At 44.2% G+C, this 13877-nt stretch overlaps 1 protein-coding gene across 3 annotated transcripts in view; it reads right to left on the bottom strand.

Annotated features, from left to right (window-relative positions):
* Positions 1 to 4872: 4872 nt before the first annotated feature.
* Positions 4873 to 13877, bottom strand: part of ap2a1 (adaptor related protein complex 2 subunit alpha 1) — a 62962-nt gene continuing 53957 nt past the window's right edge. For all 3 annotated transcript variants that reach the window (XM_075453866.1, XM_075453867.1, XM_075453868.1), the window contains 4 exons: positions 8418 to 8534; positions 7561 to 7630; positions 6986 to 7120; positions 4873 to 6668 (listed from right to left, as the gene is read on the bottom strand). In XM_075453866.1, the coding sequence (XP_075309981.1) occupies positions 6591 to 6668; positions 6986 to 7120; positions 7561 to 7630; positions 8418 to 8534 (400 nt within the window). In that variant the 3' untranslated portion in view covers positions 4873 to 6590. The remainder of the gene's footprint in view (positions 6669 to 6985; positions 7121 to 7560; positions 7631 to 8417; positions 8535 to 13877) is intronic.

Raw genomic sequence — 13877 nt, 5'->3', positions numbered from 1 at the left:
CAACACTTCTGAGTCAAGAGTAGGTTTTTTAAGTAAAGGTTTAATTACAGCAACCTTAAAAGTCTGAGGTACATATCCTGTCAACAAAGACAGATTGATCAAATCCAATATGGAAGTGTCAATTAATGGGAAAACCTCCTTGAACAGTCTGGTTGGGATTGGGTCTAAAACACAAGTTGATGGTTTAGAAGAGACTATTGCTGTTGTTAGTTCAGAGAGATCAACTGGACAGAAGCTGTCTAAATACAAATCAGGTTCTAAAGATACTTCTAAAGCTGCTGTACCTGATGATACATCACTGATAATAGTGGGAAGGACTCCATCAATCTTCTCTCTGATAGAAACAATTTTATTGATAAAGAAGCTCATGAAATCATCACTGCTGAGAGTTAAAGGAATAACTGGCTCAGCAGAGCTCGGACTCTTAGTCAGACTGGCTACAGTGCTGAAGAGAAACCTGGGATTGTTCTTATTCTCTTCTATCAATGATGAATAATAAGCAGTTCTAGCTTTACGAAGGGCTTTCTTATACGTTATTAAACTATCTTTCCAGACTAACTGAGACTCTTCTAAATTAGAGGAACGCCACTGTCTCTCCAGCTTTCTTGCAGTCTGCTTTAAAGCACGCAGCTGTGAATTATACCAAGGAGCCAGCCTCTTCTGACTGATTACCTTCCTTTTCAGAGGGGCAGTCCTCTGTGATAGATTCTTATAAAATGAACAGGGGTGTTGCTTCAGCTTTTTTTCACCCGAGGAGGTTGCAACAACAACATTTCACCTGATGGAGTTGAAGCTGTAGGAATTCCTCCCTATCTCAGAACTGATTTAGGTTGTACCCGCAGCTGCAGCTGTTCTTAATAAGAATCAATTGTCACATTCCTCACAGCTTGTAAACACTCAAGAGATTAATAACAACTTAACAAAATAATAACATAATAAAAAACTTGTAACTGGCACATGACATTCTATACTACAAAACCATGACATGTTTTACAATAAAATCATCATTTTCCCAAACGGCTGTATGGAAGTTCTTCTTTTGAGGCCCCCTCTCTCCTGTGAATACACACCGACGACATGTCCATTAAAAAATGTCAGTGACAAAAGCCATTTACCATAATGATTGCTATTATTATACCAAATAACAACTGAGAATATTAGATCAATAAATCATTGTAAAATAAATAAATATGAGTCATCAAAAAGGTTGTCATACTGTATGAACACGTTTGTTGTGAGTTACACAAATACGTAGGTATTTACCTTGGGGGTAATCAGAGTCACCCACATGTGCTCCCACCACCCCAGAGAGAGCAGTGTCACCCAGAGCAGTGCCCCGACTCTCTGTTCAAACAGAGTCGGTCACCCCCCCCGCTTAAATATGCAAACATACTTCAATATTTGCATATTTAATTAGGGGCGTGGACAGGGAGGAGTCGGGTGCTCCGACATGTGCGCTCAATTCCACGTTGATTGGGATGTACAAACGAAATGTGCTTTTATTGATGCGTGCACAGATTCATACATCCAGATATTTTTGTACGTTGGAGGGCATTTGGGTTTGAGCGTACGCCATGTTTCAGTAGGAAATCCACTAAAGTCTTTGTACGTGAGGCCCCTGGTCCAGATCCGACACAGCGAGAGGTAGTGAAGTACCATCTTCACTACCTATCCTCCTTAAGGTGCAGCTCTATCTATTCTAACAAGCCCACCACTGTAAAACAGCATTTGAGAGAAAACAGGACAGGGTGGTATCCTTTCAGGAGGTTATTATAGGTTATACACAGTAACACTCAATATAATGTATAAGAATCAATTTTCCTTTACAGGGGAAAAAACGCAGGTGGCGTGAGTGAAGCTGAAGAGAGACTGAGGAAAACATGGCAAAAACTAAAGACTATACAGAAACCTAAAACATGATCAAAAAATGCAATTGTGACAAAAGTACTGTTATTTGATTACTGTTTTTGCCAGCAATATTTTTATAGATTAACTGCTCAATGTAGATAGATTAACACAATGTGTATGTAACTGTACAAACATAATTAAACATAGATGTGCGAGCAAAATGATAAACAACTCAAAAGTGGAAACTGAAAAAGGAAAGGTGATCATGTTAGAGATCAGATCTCCATTGCAGCACACCCGGTCTTGTGTGCATATTTTTCCCAAGCTTAAAAACACTTACATTTGGATAACACAGAATGTTACTCATAGATCACCAGGTGCCTCCAAGAGCTGAGCCAATTTAGTTTACTCCAGCTAACTTATGCCTCAAATATTCTGAAAGAAGGGCTGCTTTACATGGACCCCTTGTGGACAGTTTATCTTTTTGTGTTCCCTAGCAATATTTTTGTATTACCTCACAATAATGATGTATTTACTTGTTAGTTCATGTGGAACCGTGGATACATGAAACAACCACAATGATGGAGTACCCATACACATCAGAGTGGTTCATAGTTATATTTTTAGATTTAGCCTGAAATATAAAGATATTCAATCAGTGCTTGCCAAAAAGCATGGATTTAACATCAGTTTGAAACATTTGAAAAGAGTGCTTCACTCAAGTGGAAACAGCTGTTGCAGGGAGTTCTGGAGCTACTGGTCCTTAATTTGGAACGAGCTGCAGTATTCGAGACCTGCTTCACAGGTTTCATTGGATGTATGCTAAATGCAGGTAACACGGACTTAATGTGAGGAAAGGAGATGTGTGCTCGGTGTTGATGGAGCTGGATCCCTCAGGAGTGTTGTTAAGGCAAACGAGGCATCTCAGGCCAAGAAGCTTCTTTGTTAAAGGCCCGAGCTTCATATGATAAACTAAAGCCATATGGCATTTGTACCCAATAAAATTCCTTCAACCAAACAAACTTAAGACTTGTTCTCTTTCATATTTTTCAACCTATTGAACAGGTTTCAATGATTAAACTGTTGTATTATTCTGTATGAGAACTAACCACACTTGTTCTTCAGCAATCCGAATATAGGCTTCTCTCAAGTACTTATGCACAAAAACTGATTTCCCTATAAAATTAATTTCTCCAATCGAAGTTATTCAAAACTACTTTATCCTTCAATTCTATAAATTTTTTAAGTTGTTTTAAAAATACACTTTGGTCTATTGGCTTGGATTAAAACAGTTATACTCCAACAATCCAAGAAAAAACTTGTCTCAGCATATAATGCACAAAAACGGATTCTATATATTGATGTCTCTGTCTTTATTATGCCAATGCGTGAACACAGATTAAACATCTAAGTAACACGTCACTGTCGGAGACGGTTGCATCGCATCAGTCCCTATCAGGGGCCCCGACTCATGAGTGAATGCAAAATTAAACAGTTCCCCTGGGGAAGGGCAGTTCATAGAACGGAATTCGAGGTGGACCGTTCTTAGAACTGCGTTCAACTGCTCTGTCCGAATGCGGCTACAGTCACCTCGTACACCATTAGTGGCCAGAGGATTTTAGGTAGGACACCATGTTGGTAAATCCAGGTCTTAAATTGTCCCATTAGGCCGGCTCCTTGATGCCACCAGGCAAGAGGCAAGGCAAATTTGGAATTACCAGCTAACCTATTTCAGGACGGTGGGAAGAAGCAGAGTACCCAGACATGCACAGGAACATTTTCCAAAAGTGAAGACGATGGAAGTTGAGAAAACTTTCCAGCTCAACTTTAAGCAACGTTCGCAAAATGTGGTGCAAACTTTATTGGGACCTTTAGCGAACATTTGCAGCACATTCCCTTATTTGTTATGTTCCAACCTCTGCTCTCAAGATTCAGTTAAGAGACAAATGTCCTGATATTTTCCTCCTTTAGAATTTACTGGTAGAATTCAGAGTTAATCATTGATATATCAAGGATGGCCTGGTCCAAATGGAGCACAAGAAGCCAAAACATTATTACCACTACCACATTTCACTGAAGGGTTTTTATGGAGAACATTTAAAACAAATGGGGGGATTTCATTTCTTATGTTTTCACAAAACATTTTCTGTAAGCCACAAGCTTGTTCTCAAAATGAACACAGGCAGATGTGTTCTTTTAAGAGATCAGTGATGTTCTATTTACAACATATAACAGTTTTTTTAACAGTTCTATTTAGCTGTGCATATGACACCTGAAAGTATTTTACCTGTACTCTTCACTTTTAAATCAATTAATTAATGATTATTTTTAATGTTTTTTTTATTTCTATTTCTTTTTAATGATTTTATTGCCTTCTTGTGATTTTATGTAGCTGTAAAGCACTTTGAATTACCTGTGTACAAATTGTGCTCTATAAATAAAATTGCCTTGCCTTCTACTCGCAGCAGTGGAATGTTCAGCATCATCACTTGAGACTTGAGAACATTAGCATGAGCTCATGTGTAAGCATAAGCTTTTTTTTTTTCCATCTTTTTTCTTTTAAAGAAAATGTTTATTACCTCAACTGAAAAGATCACAAGTGCAGTTCCAATAAGAATCACTCTCTTTTTTTTTTTCTCTTTTCCTCCCTTTAGTTTGAAGTTAACTTATATTCTTTTGTGATCTCACAGACATCCCTGCTTTTGGAGAGTAATAACAGTTTTTAATTTTCACAATTTCTAAAAATCTTTCTTCTTGTGGCATTTTGAGTACATCTTATTAAAGTGCACAATAGCTCTCAATTTACATTTAATGCTGAAAGAAACGGTTGTTGCAGGAGCTAAATGAAAGACGAGCCTTGAAGAAGACGGGAGCAGAGAGTATTAGAAACCCAGAGGTCTTACTTTCTCAGCTGCAACACAAGATTCTTATCATTCCTGCTATGGTCCCTACTGTGTTCACCACCTGTTGGACGTATGCAGCTGCCATCATGTGTCAGTGGGACAAAAGACAGGAGATATCTAATGGGATAAATGGCATAGATTTACTATCATATTTTTTCATTACAGAGTAACTCTTAATTCTAACACGGGTATTGGACAGTTCCTGAACACTGATACATGAGGCTTCTTAAGCTAGTAGCACTGCATAGACACAAACTCATGTACACGCACACAAAATTTGTAAATTTTCCACTACAAAGTACAATGTCCTGATTGCTGTGCAGCCATTGAAAATAATGTGACCACGTATTTGAAATTTCTTTCGGCTTTTCTTCTCACCCGTATTCACATGTATATTCGGCATCCCCTGTAGGAAATCTGGGTGTCTCGCATCTCACCCACCCACATCAGTGCTTGTACGAAGCACTTTTAAGGCTACAAAAAAACCAAACTAAAGCATTCTGTAGTTCTGAAGCATTTGTGTTTTCAAAACAGTTACTGAAGTGGCTGAGTAGAAGTCTGATCTACTGGCATAAATCTCTCCTAAAATTGTTTTTAGCAAAAGAAGCAGGGACTCCTTTCTGTTCCAACTGGGATGGCAGTGGTCGCGAATGCTATATAAATTCATAAACACTGGCGAAGCAACCCAAACTAGCACCTATATCCTCTAGTCATGATAACCAAAAATAAGTAAGATTCCAGTTCAGGTCTCATTACTAAGCCTAGGTGCTATCCATTGACTTGAATTGTGTCCACACATTTCCTTCTTCTCTTGCTATGGTAGAGGATGCTACTGAAAGTTACCCAAATACAGAAGTGTTAAAAGGTGAAACTTCCCTACCTGTGAGGAGGAACAGCTCAAAAATACCTCCAGACTTTTAACGACACCTGGCACTATGAGAAAAGTAGTCTGTGGGAATGACGAACCAAAGACAGCTTTAACTGTGCAGGTGCCATCCATCAGCATATTCATCTTCTACATAGAGTCCATTCTGTGCCATCCTTCCACTCGAGTAGCTCGGTAACCACTAGCACTCTAAACAAGCATGATGGGAATGTCTCCAAAAATAAGAGATTCACTGGCACATATTTACATACAAAGCGATAACAAGATCATTGAAATCATGAGCAACTCACTGCGGGGCTGCGTGAGAGGAACAGGACCATTCATTAGAAAATTAAGAGGGCTCAAGCTGAGAGGATTTTAACACAAAGTGCATTTTTACTTGGAATGCTTGACAAACCCTCAGGTCTCATTCAATAAATGGGACCCACCACAGGGAATCATGGAGGCCTTTTATTTCTGAGTGGATGTGATTGGGGTTGCATGTGTGTAGTTTACAGCTTCTCCCGTTTGACTTTAAGGAATGTTCAACAAATTAAATCTCTCATACACATCTACACACGCAGAAATACAGACCAAACAATTATATCATCTGGATAGAGAATGAGACCCCAGCACAACCATGAAACACATGCACTCACACTCCTGGCATCACACACAACAGCTACACAGATAAACCAACAAGATAACCTACAGAGTGTAGCATCATGTTAATAAACAAATAAAAGATGAACTAGTATCTGACTCAGGGACATGAGTAATGACAATAATATTGCTGCTGCTAGCAGCCGTTGCTTTTTCCCTTGTAGATTACGCTTTTTTTTTTCTTTTTTTCTGTTTTTTTTTTAATTCGAAGACTCTTCATTGGAGGGAGGATGAAAGGTGCGGCAAGAGGACTCGACAGAGAGGTCGCTGGTGGGATGATGGAAGTACTGGTCACAGTTGAAGTAGGTAATCTAGAACTGTTCGGCCAGCAGCTCGCAGAGACGCCTGGACACAGAGTCTTTGCTGCAGCGCAGAGTCAGACGGTACATCTGCAAAAATCACAAAGGTTTGATGGTAAAAGCAAAGTGGCAAAGTTTGGAATCAGAGAGAAAACTGAAGAACCTCATGAGCCTGCATATCCTTTATTCATTATTGCTATTACTGAATACCTGCTGCTCATGAGACTTTAAAATGTATTCCTCCTCAAAAACATTTATTGACCAAAGCTCATAAAATCTGTGCGTGTAAACCTCGTCTAATTAACTGACTGAACTGAGATATAACGATAGCTCAACGTAACTGTGCGTGTAAACAAACAGGATTAAACGTTTCCGCAGTGGCTTTACAGCCAGCAGGTGTGTTGTACCTGTGCCTGAGCGTTGGGCTCCAGTCTCAGCAGGCATCCGACTTGCTGACCCTTGGTCTGGATCACTCCAGCACACACGTAGTTTTCTGGATTTGGATCAACGTTGTCCAGCAAGGCCATTCCTAATCCCAGCAGCTAAAGACACACATACATGCACATCACATGAAGTACAACAATGTAATGGGATTGATTCAAAGTATCAACAGAAAGTACAATCTTGGCTACATTAATATGATGTACAATATTTATTTATTTATTTTTCTTTACTATTACTGTTGATTTCTTTTTTCTAAACCATGTCATCTTATGTGCCAAACCATAAAGCAATAGAACTGTTATCGGAGGCAGAGTTACATGGACACAATTTAGAAAAAAAGTTTGCACACAAAGAAATGAATCGAGCACTATGTAAAAGTAAGAAAATGAAAAGATCTCAAAAAGATCAATGAATGGCAAATGTTTTGTTGTAAGAATACCATTTCTGACGGGCACTTCACTTCGTCTGAGGACAACTTTATCGTGGAGATACATCAGGAACAGCACACAGAAGAATGGTCGCTTAAATGTGGTTTTACCTTTGCCTTGAGTACCTCCGTGTCCATGCTGTTGTTGGCCTTGAATATCTTTTGTGCTTCTTGCTGAGGCCTGAGGAGAGAAACATAATGAGTTTATTAATAGATCTCCATAGTGACCATTGTGTGGACAGTTGAAGCATTTAGTAGGGTGCAACAACTTTTTCCTCTGCAATGTATTATGCTAATCCCAAAAACACAGTAATAGTATGTGATCTTTAGATCTTATAGCTCATCTTATAGCTCAGTGCGGCTTTAACCATTTGTAAAACTCGTTCTTGTAATTGTAAAACTGCTGACTGCACAAAACAGAATATATGAATTGGATTTAGTAATATGCATATACATGCAGCACTCGTACTGTCACTTATCAACCATAAAAATGTGTGATACACAGACTGCATTTCCCATACTCTCTTTACGCACAAGCATTCGTATAGTTCGCCGGTCAATTGCTGTTTATTTTAAATCAACAATTCTAGGAAAGCTTGGAATTGGCTAAAATTCAAATCTGCACATGTGAAAATGAGGTCGATGCAACAAAAAGGGAAACAGAAGTGGAGCTACACCTTAAACCACACAGACTGATGTGAAAACTAGAAAATATATTGCGAGTTGATGAAGTGAGACTTAATAAAATGGACTCAACATATCTGCACACAAAAAGAGAACTGTCACGGCTGTAGTCAATTCTGCTACAAAGTACGACCAAGTAGGACCACAACAACACGGCTCTGCCATCTCCTTGTGAGCTTGCTAAGTGGAAACATGCCACGGCAGCTTGACATGGTGCAACATGGGAAAAACAGACCAACTCAGGTGATGGAAATACTTTAGAAATGGGCAGACCGATCTCTTACTGGCTCAGCTGTTTCCAGCGCTGGAAGAAGTCGTTAGAGGCCATCTCAGTTTGCTGGAAGAACTTGTTGATGGTGACAGGCAGCTTGAGTGTCAGGTTTTGCAAAGCTCCTCCATATCTGACCGTAATAACACACAAAAAACAAGTTTAGAAATCTGTGGGCATGTTTTTGTCTGTTGTTCCATTGGAATATAACTAATCCTAGACCCTATTCCAATAATAAGTCCAGCCAGCTGCTTCATTACAAGCCATGTGTACATTTTTCAATCACAGAATATCCATTCAAAACAACACATACAATACAAATGCGAGTTATAGAAAACACATTCACCGGGATTCCTGGCAGGTACATCCAGAAGCTGCAAGATATTCAAAACAGCGCTGCCAGCACACATGAGCACCTAACCCCCGTCCTCTACTCACTGCACTGGCTCCCTGTCCCAATTCGGATCAACTAGTAAATTCTGCTGCTCACCCACAAATGTCTCATTGGACACGCACCTCCTCACTTACAAGAACTCCACAATCCTCCAGCCGCACCCTCAGATCTGCAGGCAGCCTCCTCCTCCCACCGCGGGAGGCCGAGCCTTCTGCTCAGCGGCACCTTGCCTACGGAACAGTCTCCGTATCCAGTTGAGGGCTGCAGAGTCTGGACTCTTAAAGCTGGCCTAAAAACCTTTTTATCCAAAAAGGCCTTTGACTGCTGACATGACTATGATCTGTGTATTTGATCAGTTTTTCTTTATTATGCTTCTATGCTTTTAACTTGTTGCTTTTACCTTGTAGCACTCTGAGATCCCAGATGAAGTGTGCTTTATAAATAAAAGTATTATTATTATTCATGTGTACGGAAGTCGAGAACGGCCATGGATTTATCATTTTTTCTATGCACTGTTATCTCGTAATAACGACTTATTATCAAAGTTGTGGGAAAAAAACAACAACAACAAAAAAACCTGACTTATTATTTTGTTATGTCGATATAACAAAGATCGTTTTCTCAAATTTTTTTTTCCATCCATCCATCCATAATCTTCTGCTTCTCCGGGGATCGGGTCGCGGGGGCAGCAGCTTAAGCAGAGAAACCCAGACGTCCCTGTCCCCGGCCACTTCCTCCAGCTCTTCTGGGGGGACCCCGAGGCGTTCCCAGGCCAGCCGAGAAACATAGTCTCTCCAACGTGTCCTGGGTCTTCCCCGGGGCCTCTTCCCAGTGGGACGGGCCCGGAACACCTCACCAGGGAGGCGTCCAGGAGGCATCCTAACCAGATGCCCGAGCCACCTCATCCGACTCCTCTGGATGCGGAGGAGCAGCGGTTCTACTCCGAGCCCCTCCCGGATGACCGAGCTTCTCACCCTATCTCTAAGGGAGAGCCCAGAAACCCTGCGGAGGAAACTCATTTCGGCCGCTTGTATTCGCGATCTCGTTCTCTCGGTCACTACCCACAGCTCGTGACCATAGGTGAGGATAGGAACATAGATTGAGCGGTAAATCGAGAGCTTCGCTTTCTGGCTCAGCTCCTTCTTCACCACGACGGGCCGGTGCAGAGCCCACATCACTGCAGACGCCGCACCGATCCGTCTGTCAATCTCCTGCTCCATTCGTCCCTCACTCGTGAACAAGATCCCGAGATACTTGAACTCCTCCACTTGGGGAAGGATCTCATTCCCGACCCGGAGAGGGCATTCCACCCTTTTCCGGCCGAGGACCATGGTCTCAGATTTGGAGGTGCTGATTCTCATCCCAGCCGCTTCACACTTGGCTGCGAACCGCTCCAGTGAGAGCTGAAGGTCACGGCCCGACGACGCCAACAGAACCACATCGTCCGCAAAAAGCAGAGACCTGATTCTGAGGTCGCCAAAACGGACCCCCTCAACGCCCCGGCTGCGCCTAGAAATTCTGTCCATAAAAATTATGAACAGAATCGGTGACAAAGGGCAGCCCTGATGGAGTCCAACCCTCACAGGAAACATGTCCGACTTATTGCCGGCAATGCGGACCAAACTCTGACACCGGTCATACAGAGACCGAACAGCCCATATCAAGGAGTCCGGCACTCCATACTCCCGGAGCATCCCCCACAAGAGTCCCCGAGGGACACGGTCGAACGCCTTCTCCAAGTCCACAAAACACATGTAGACCGGTTGGGCGAACTCCCATGCACCCTCCAGGATCCTGCGGAGGGTATAGAGCTGGTCCACTGTTCCACGGTCAGGACGAAAACCACACTGCACCTCCTGAATCCGAGATTCGACTAACCAGCGGATCCTCCTCTCCAGTACCCCCGAATAGACCTTACCAGGGAGGCTGAGGAGTGTGATCCCCCTATAGTTGGAACACACCCTCCGGTCCCCCTTTTTAAAGAGGGGGACCACCACCCCGATCTGCCAGTCCAGAGGCACTGCCCCCGATGTCCACGCGATGCTGCAGAGGCATGTCAACCAAGACAGCCCCACAACATCCAGAGCCTTGAGGAACTCAGGACGGACCTCATCCACTCCCGGGGCCTTGCCACCGAGGAGTTTTTTTAACCACCTCGGCAACCTCAGCCCCAGAAATGGGAGGCCCCACGTCCGAGCTCCCCAACTCTGCCTCCTCATCGGAAGGCGTGTCGGTAGGATTGAGGAGGCCCTCGAAGTATTCCCCCCACCGACTCACGACGTCCCTAGTTGAGGTCAGCAGAGCCCCGCCCTCACCATACACGGTGTTGACGGTGCACCGCTTTCCCCCCCGAGCCGCTGGATGGTGGACCAGAAACTCCTCGAGGTCGTCTGGAAATCATTCTCCATGGCCTCCCCGAACTCCTCCCAAGCTCGAGTTTTTGCCTCAGCAACCGCCGAGGCCGCGTTCCACTTGGCCTGTCGGTACCCATCAGCTGCTTCCAGAGTCCCACTGGCCAAAAAGGCCCGATAGGACTCCTTCTTCAGCTTGACGGCTTCTCTCACCACTGGTGTCCACCAGCGGGTTCAGGGGTTGCCGCCACGACAGGCACCGACCACCTTACGGCCACAGCTCCGGTCGGCCGCCTCAACAATGGAGGCACGGAACATGGCCCATTCGGGTTCAATGTCCCCCACCTCCCCTGGGACATGGTTGAAGCTCTGCTGGAGGTGGGAGTTGAAACTCCTCCTTACAGAAGATTCCGCCAGCCGTTCCCAACAGACCCTCACAATACGTTTGGGCCTGCCAGGTCTGACCGGCTTCCTCCCCCACCAGCGGAGCCAACTCACCACCAGGTGGTGATCAGTTGACAGCTCCGCCCCTCTCTTCACCAGAGTGTCCAGGACATACGGCCGCAAGTCCGACGATACGACTACAAAGTCGATCATCGAGCTGCGGCCTAGTGTGTCCTGGTGCCAAGTGCACATATGGACACCCTTATGCCTGAACATGGTGTTCGTTATGGACAGTCCATGACGAGCACAGAAGTCCAACAACAAAACACCACTCTGATTCAGATCGGGGGGGCCGTTCCTCCCAATCACGCCCCTCCAGGTCTCACTGTCATTGCCCACGTGAGCATTGAAGTCCCCCAGCAAGACGAGGGAGTCTCCCGCAGGAGCACTCTCCAGTGCCTCCCCCAGGGAATCCAAAAAGGGTGGGTACTCTGAACTGCTGTTCGGTGCATAAGCACAAACAACAGTCAGGACCCGTCCCCCCACCCAAAGGCGGAGGGAGGCTACCCTCTCGTCTACCGGGGTAAACCCCAATGTACAGGCGCACAGCCGGGGGGCAATAAGTATGCCCACACCTGCTCTACGCCTCTCACCGCGGGCAACTCCAGAGTGAAGAGAGTCCAACCCCTCTCGAGGAGGTTGGTTCCGGAGCCCAAGCCATGCGTTGAGGTGAGTCCGACTATATCTAGCCAGAACCGCTCAGCCTCGCGCACCAGCTCAGGCTCCTTCCCCAGCAGAGAGGTGACGTTCCACATCCCAAGAGCCAGCTTCAGTAGCCGAGGATCAGACCGCCAAGGTCTCCGCCTTCGGCTGCCGCCCAGCTCACAAAGCACCCGACCCCCTTGGCCCCTCCCACGGGTGGTGAGTCCATCAGAAGGGGGACCTGTGTAATTTCTTTGGGCTGTGCCCGACCGAGCCCCACGGGCACAGACCCGGCCACCAGGCGCTCGCCGGCGGGCCCCACCCCTGGGCCTGGCTCCAGGGGGAGGCCCCGGTAACCCGCATCCGGGCAAGGGTACACGGTGTCCATTTTTCTTAATCATCATAGGGGGTTCTTGTGAGCTGTTCTTTGTCTGGTCCCTCATCTAGGATCTGCTTGCCATGGGTGACCCTACCAGGGGCTTAAAGTCCCGGACGACATAGCTCCCAGACTCATTGGGGCACGCAAACCCCCCCCACCACGGTAAGGTGACAGCTCATGGGGGGATAATTTTCAAGTCTGATGATGGCGCTCTGGTTAATGTGACCGTCCTGATTCCAACCTACAAGAGCTGCCACGAACGGCTTCGGTAGCCACCGGCTGTAGCCGACCGGTAAGTTACACTTTACGTTACTTTGTTTAATTGACTGGGTTTGTTTAGGGGCTACCGGTTAGCAGCTGTACAGAAGCCATTCGTGGCAGCTCTTGTAGGTTGAAATTAATTATCACGAGAAAACGATCTTTGTTATGTCGAGATGACGAGATAAGTCGTTTTTTTCTCTCTCACTACTTTGAAATAAGTCGTTATCACAAGATAACAGTGCATAAAATTTTTTATTTTCTTTTTAATTCATGGCCGTTCTTGGCTTCCGTACATGTGCAACGATGCAAGAATTATTTCAGCTCATTTATCAAAACAAAATCTCCCTGTCGCCTTGCTCTCTATCCTGCTGCATGTCAAAGGTTTAGTTCGCTTTTCCTCCATCACACCTAAACATTATTTATTCTCGTGGGATGCAATTATGTTTGCACTACAACAGTAAACCATTGTGTCTCAATTTGCAGTAATGGTGGAAAAGTTATATTCATTGAATAGTCATTCCCAGACTTGGTGGATTAAAACACACAAGAAGCCTAAATTTTCTTTATAATCATTCATTGCAGTTTTAAGGGTAAACTTACATGTACAAGAATTAAGATCAGCGTATATTAGGGGTGTAAATATTAACCAATACAAACTGGACTCCCATTTAAACATTTAAGATGGAATTATATCAGTAGGTAAAAACCCTTGATTGAATAAACGAGTCTACAATCAAAATGTGAGTTAGGTTTTGCTGCAAATACAACACTGGCAATGCAGAAATTCTGCTTTGAATCCAAGAGTGAACATTAGCGTGGGTCCACATCATTACAGTACCAGTTCTGGTACCTGCTGCTAGATGTACCACTTAGAACAACAAAGCATACAGAATAGGGATAACGTTATTGTAGACTTTTACAAACAAAAACTTATCCACAACTCAGTGGAGTCAAAGGTAATAAAATATACTGCTAGAGATTTACAATCTGTAGGCTTGTCATAAG

This window comes from Odontesthes bonariensis, chromosome 21, assembly GCF_027942865.1.
Source record: "Odontesthes bonariensis isolate fOdoBon6 chromosome 21, fOdoBon6.hap1, whole genome shotgun sequence".
Classification (NCBI taxonomy): Eukaryota; Metazoa; Chordata; class Actinopteri; order Atheriniformes; family Atherinopsidae; genus Odontesthes; species Odontesthes bonariensis.
This window is presented reverse-complemented; position numbering and strand designations above follow the sequence as displayed.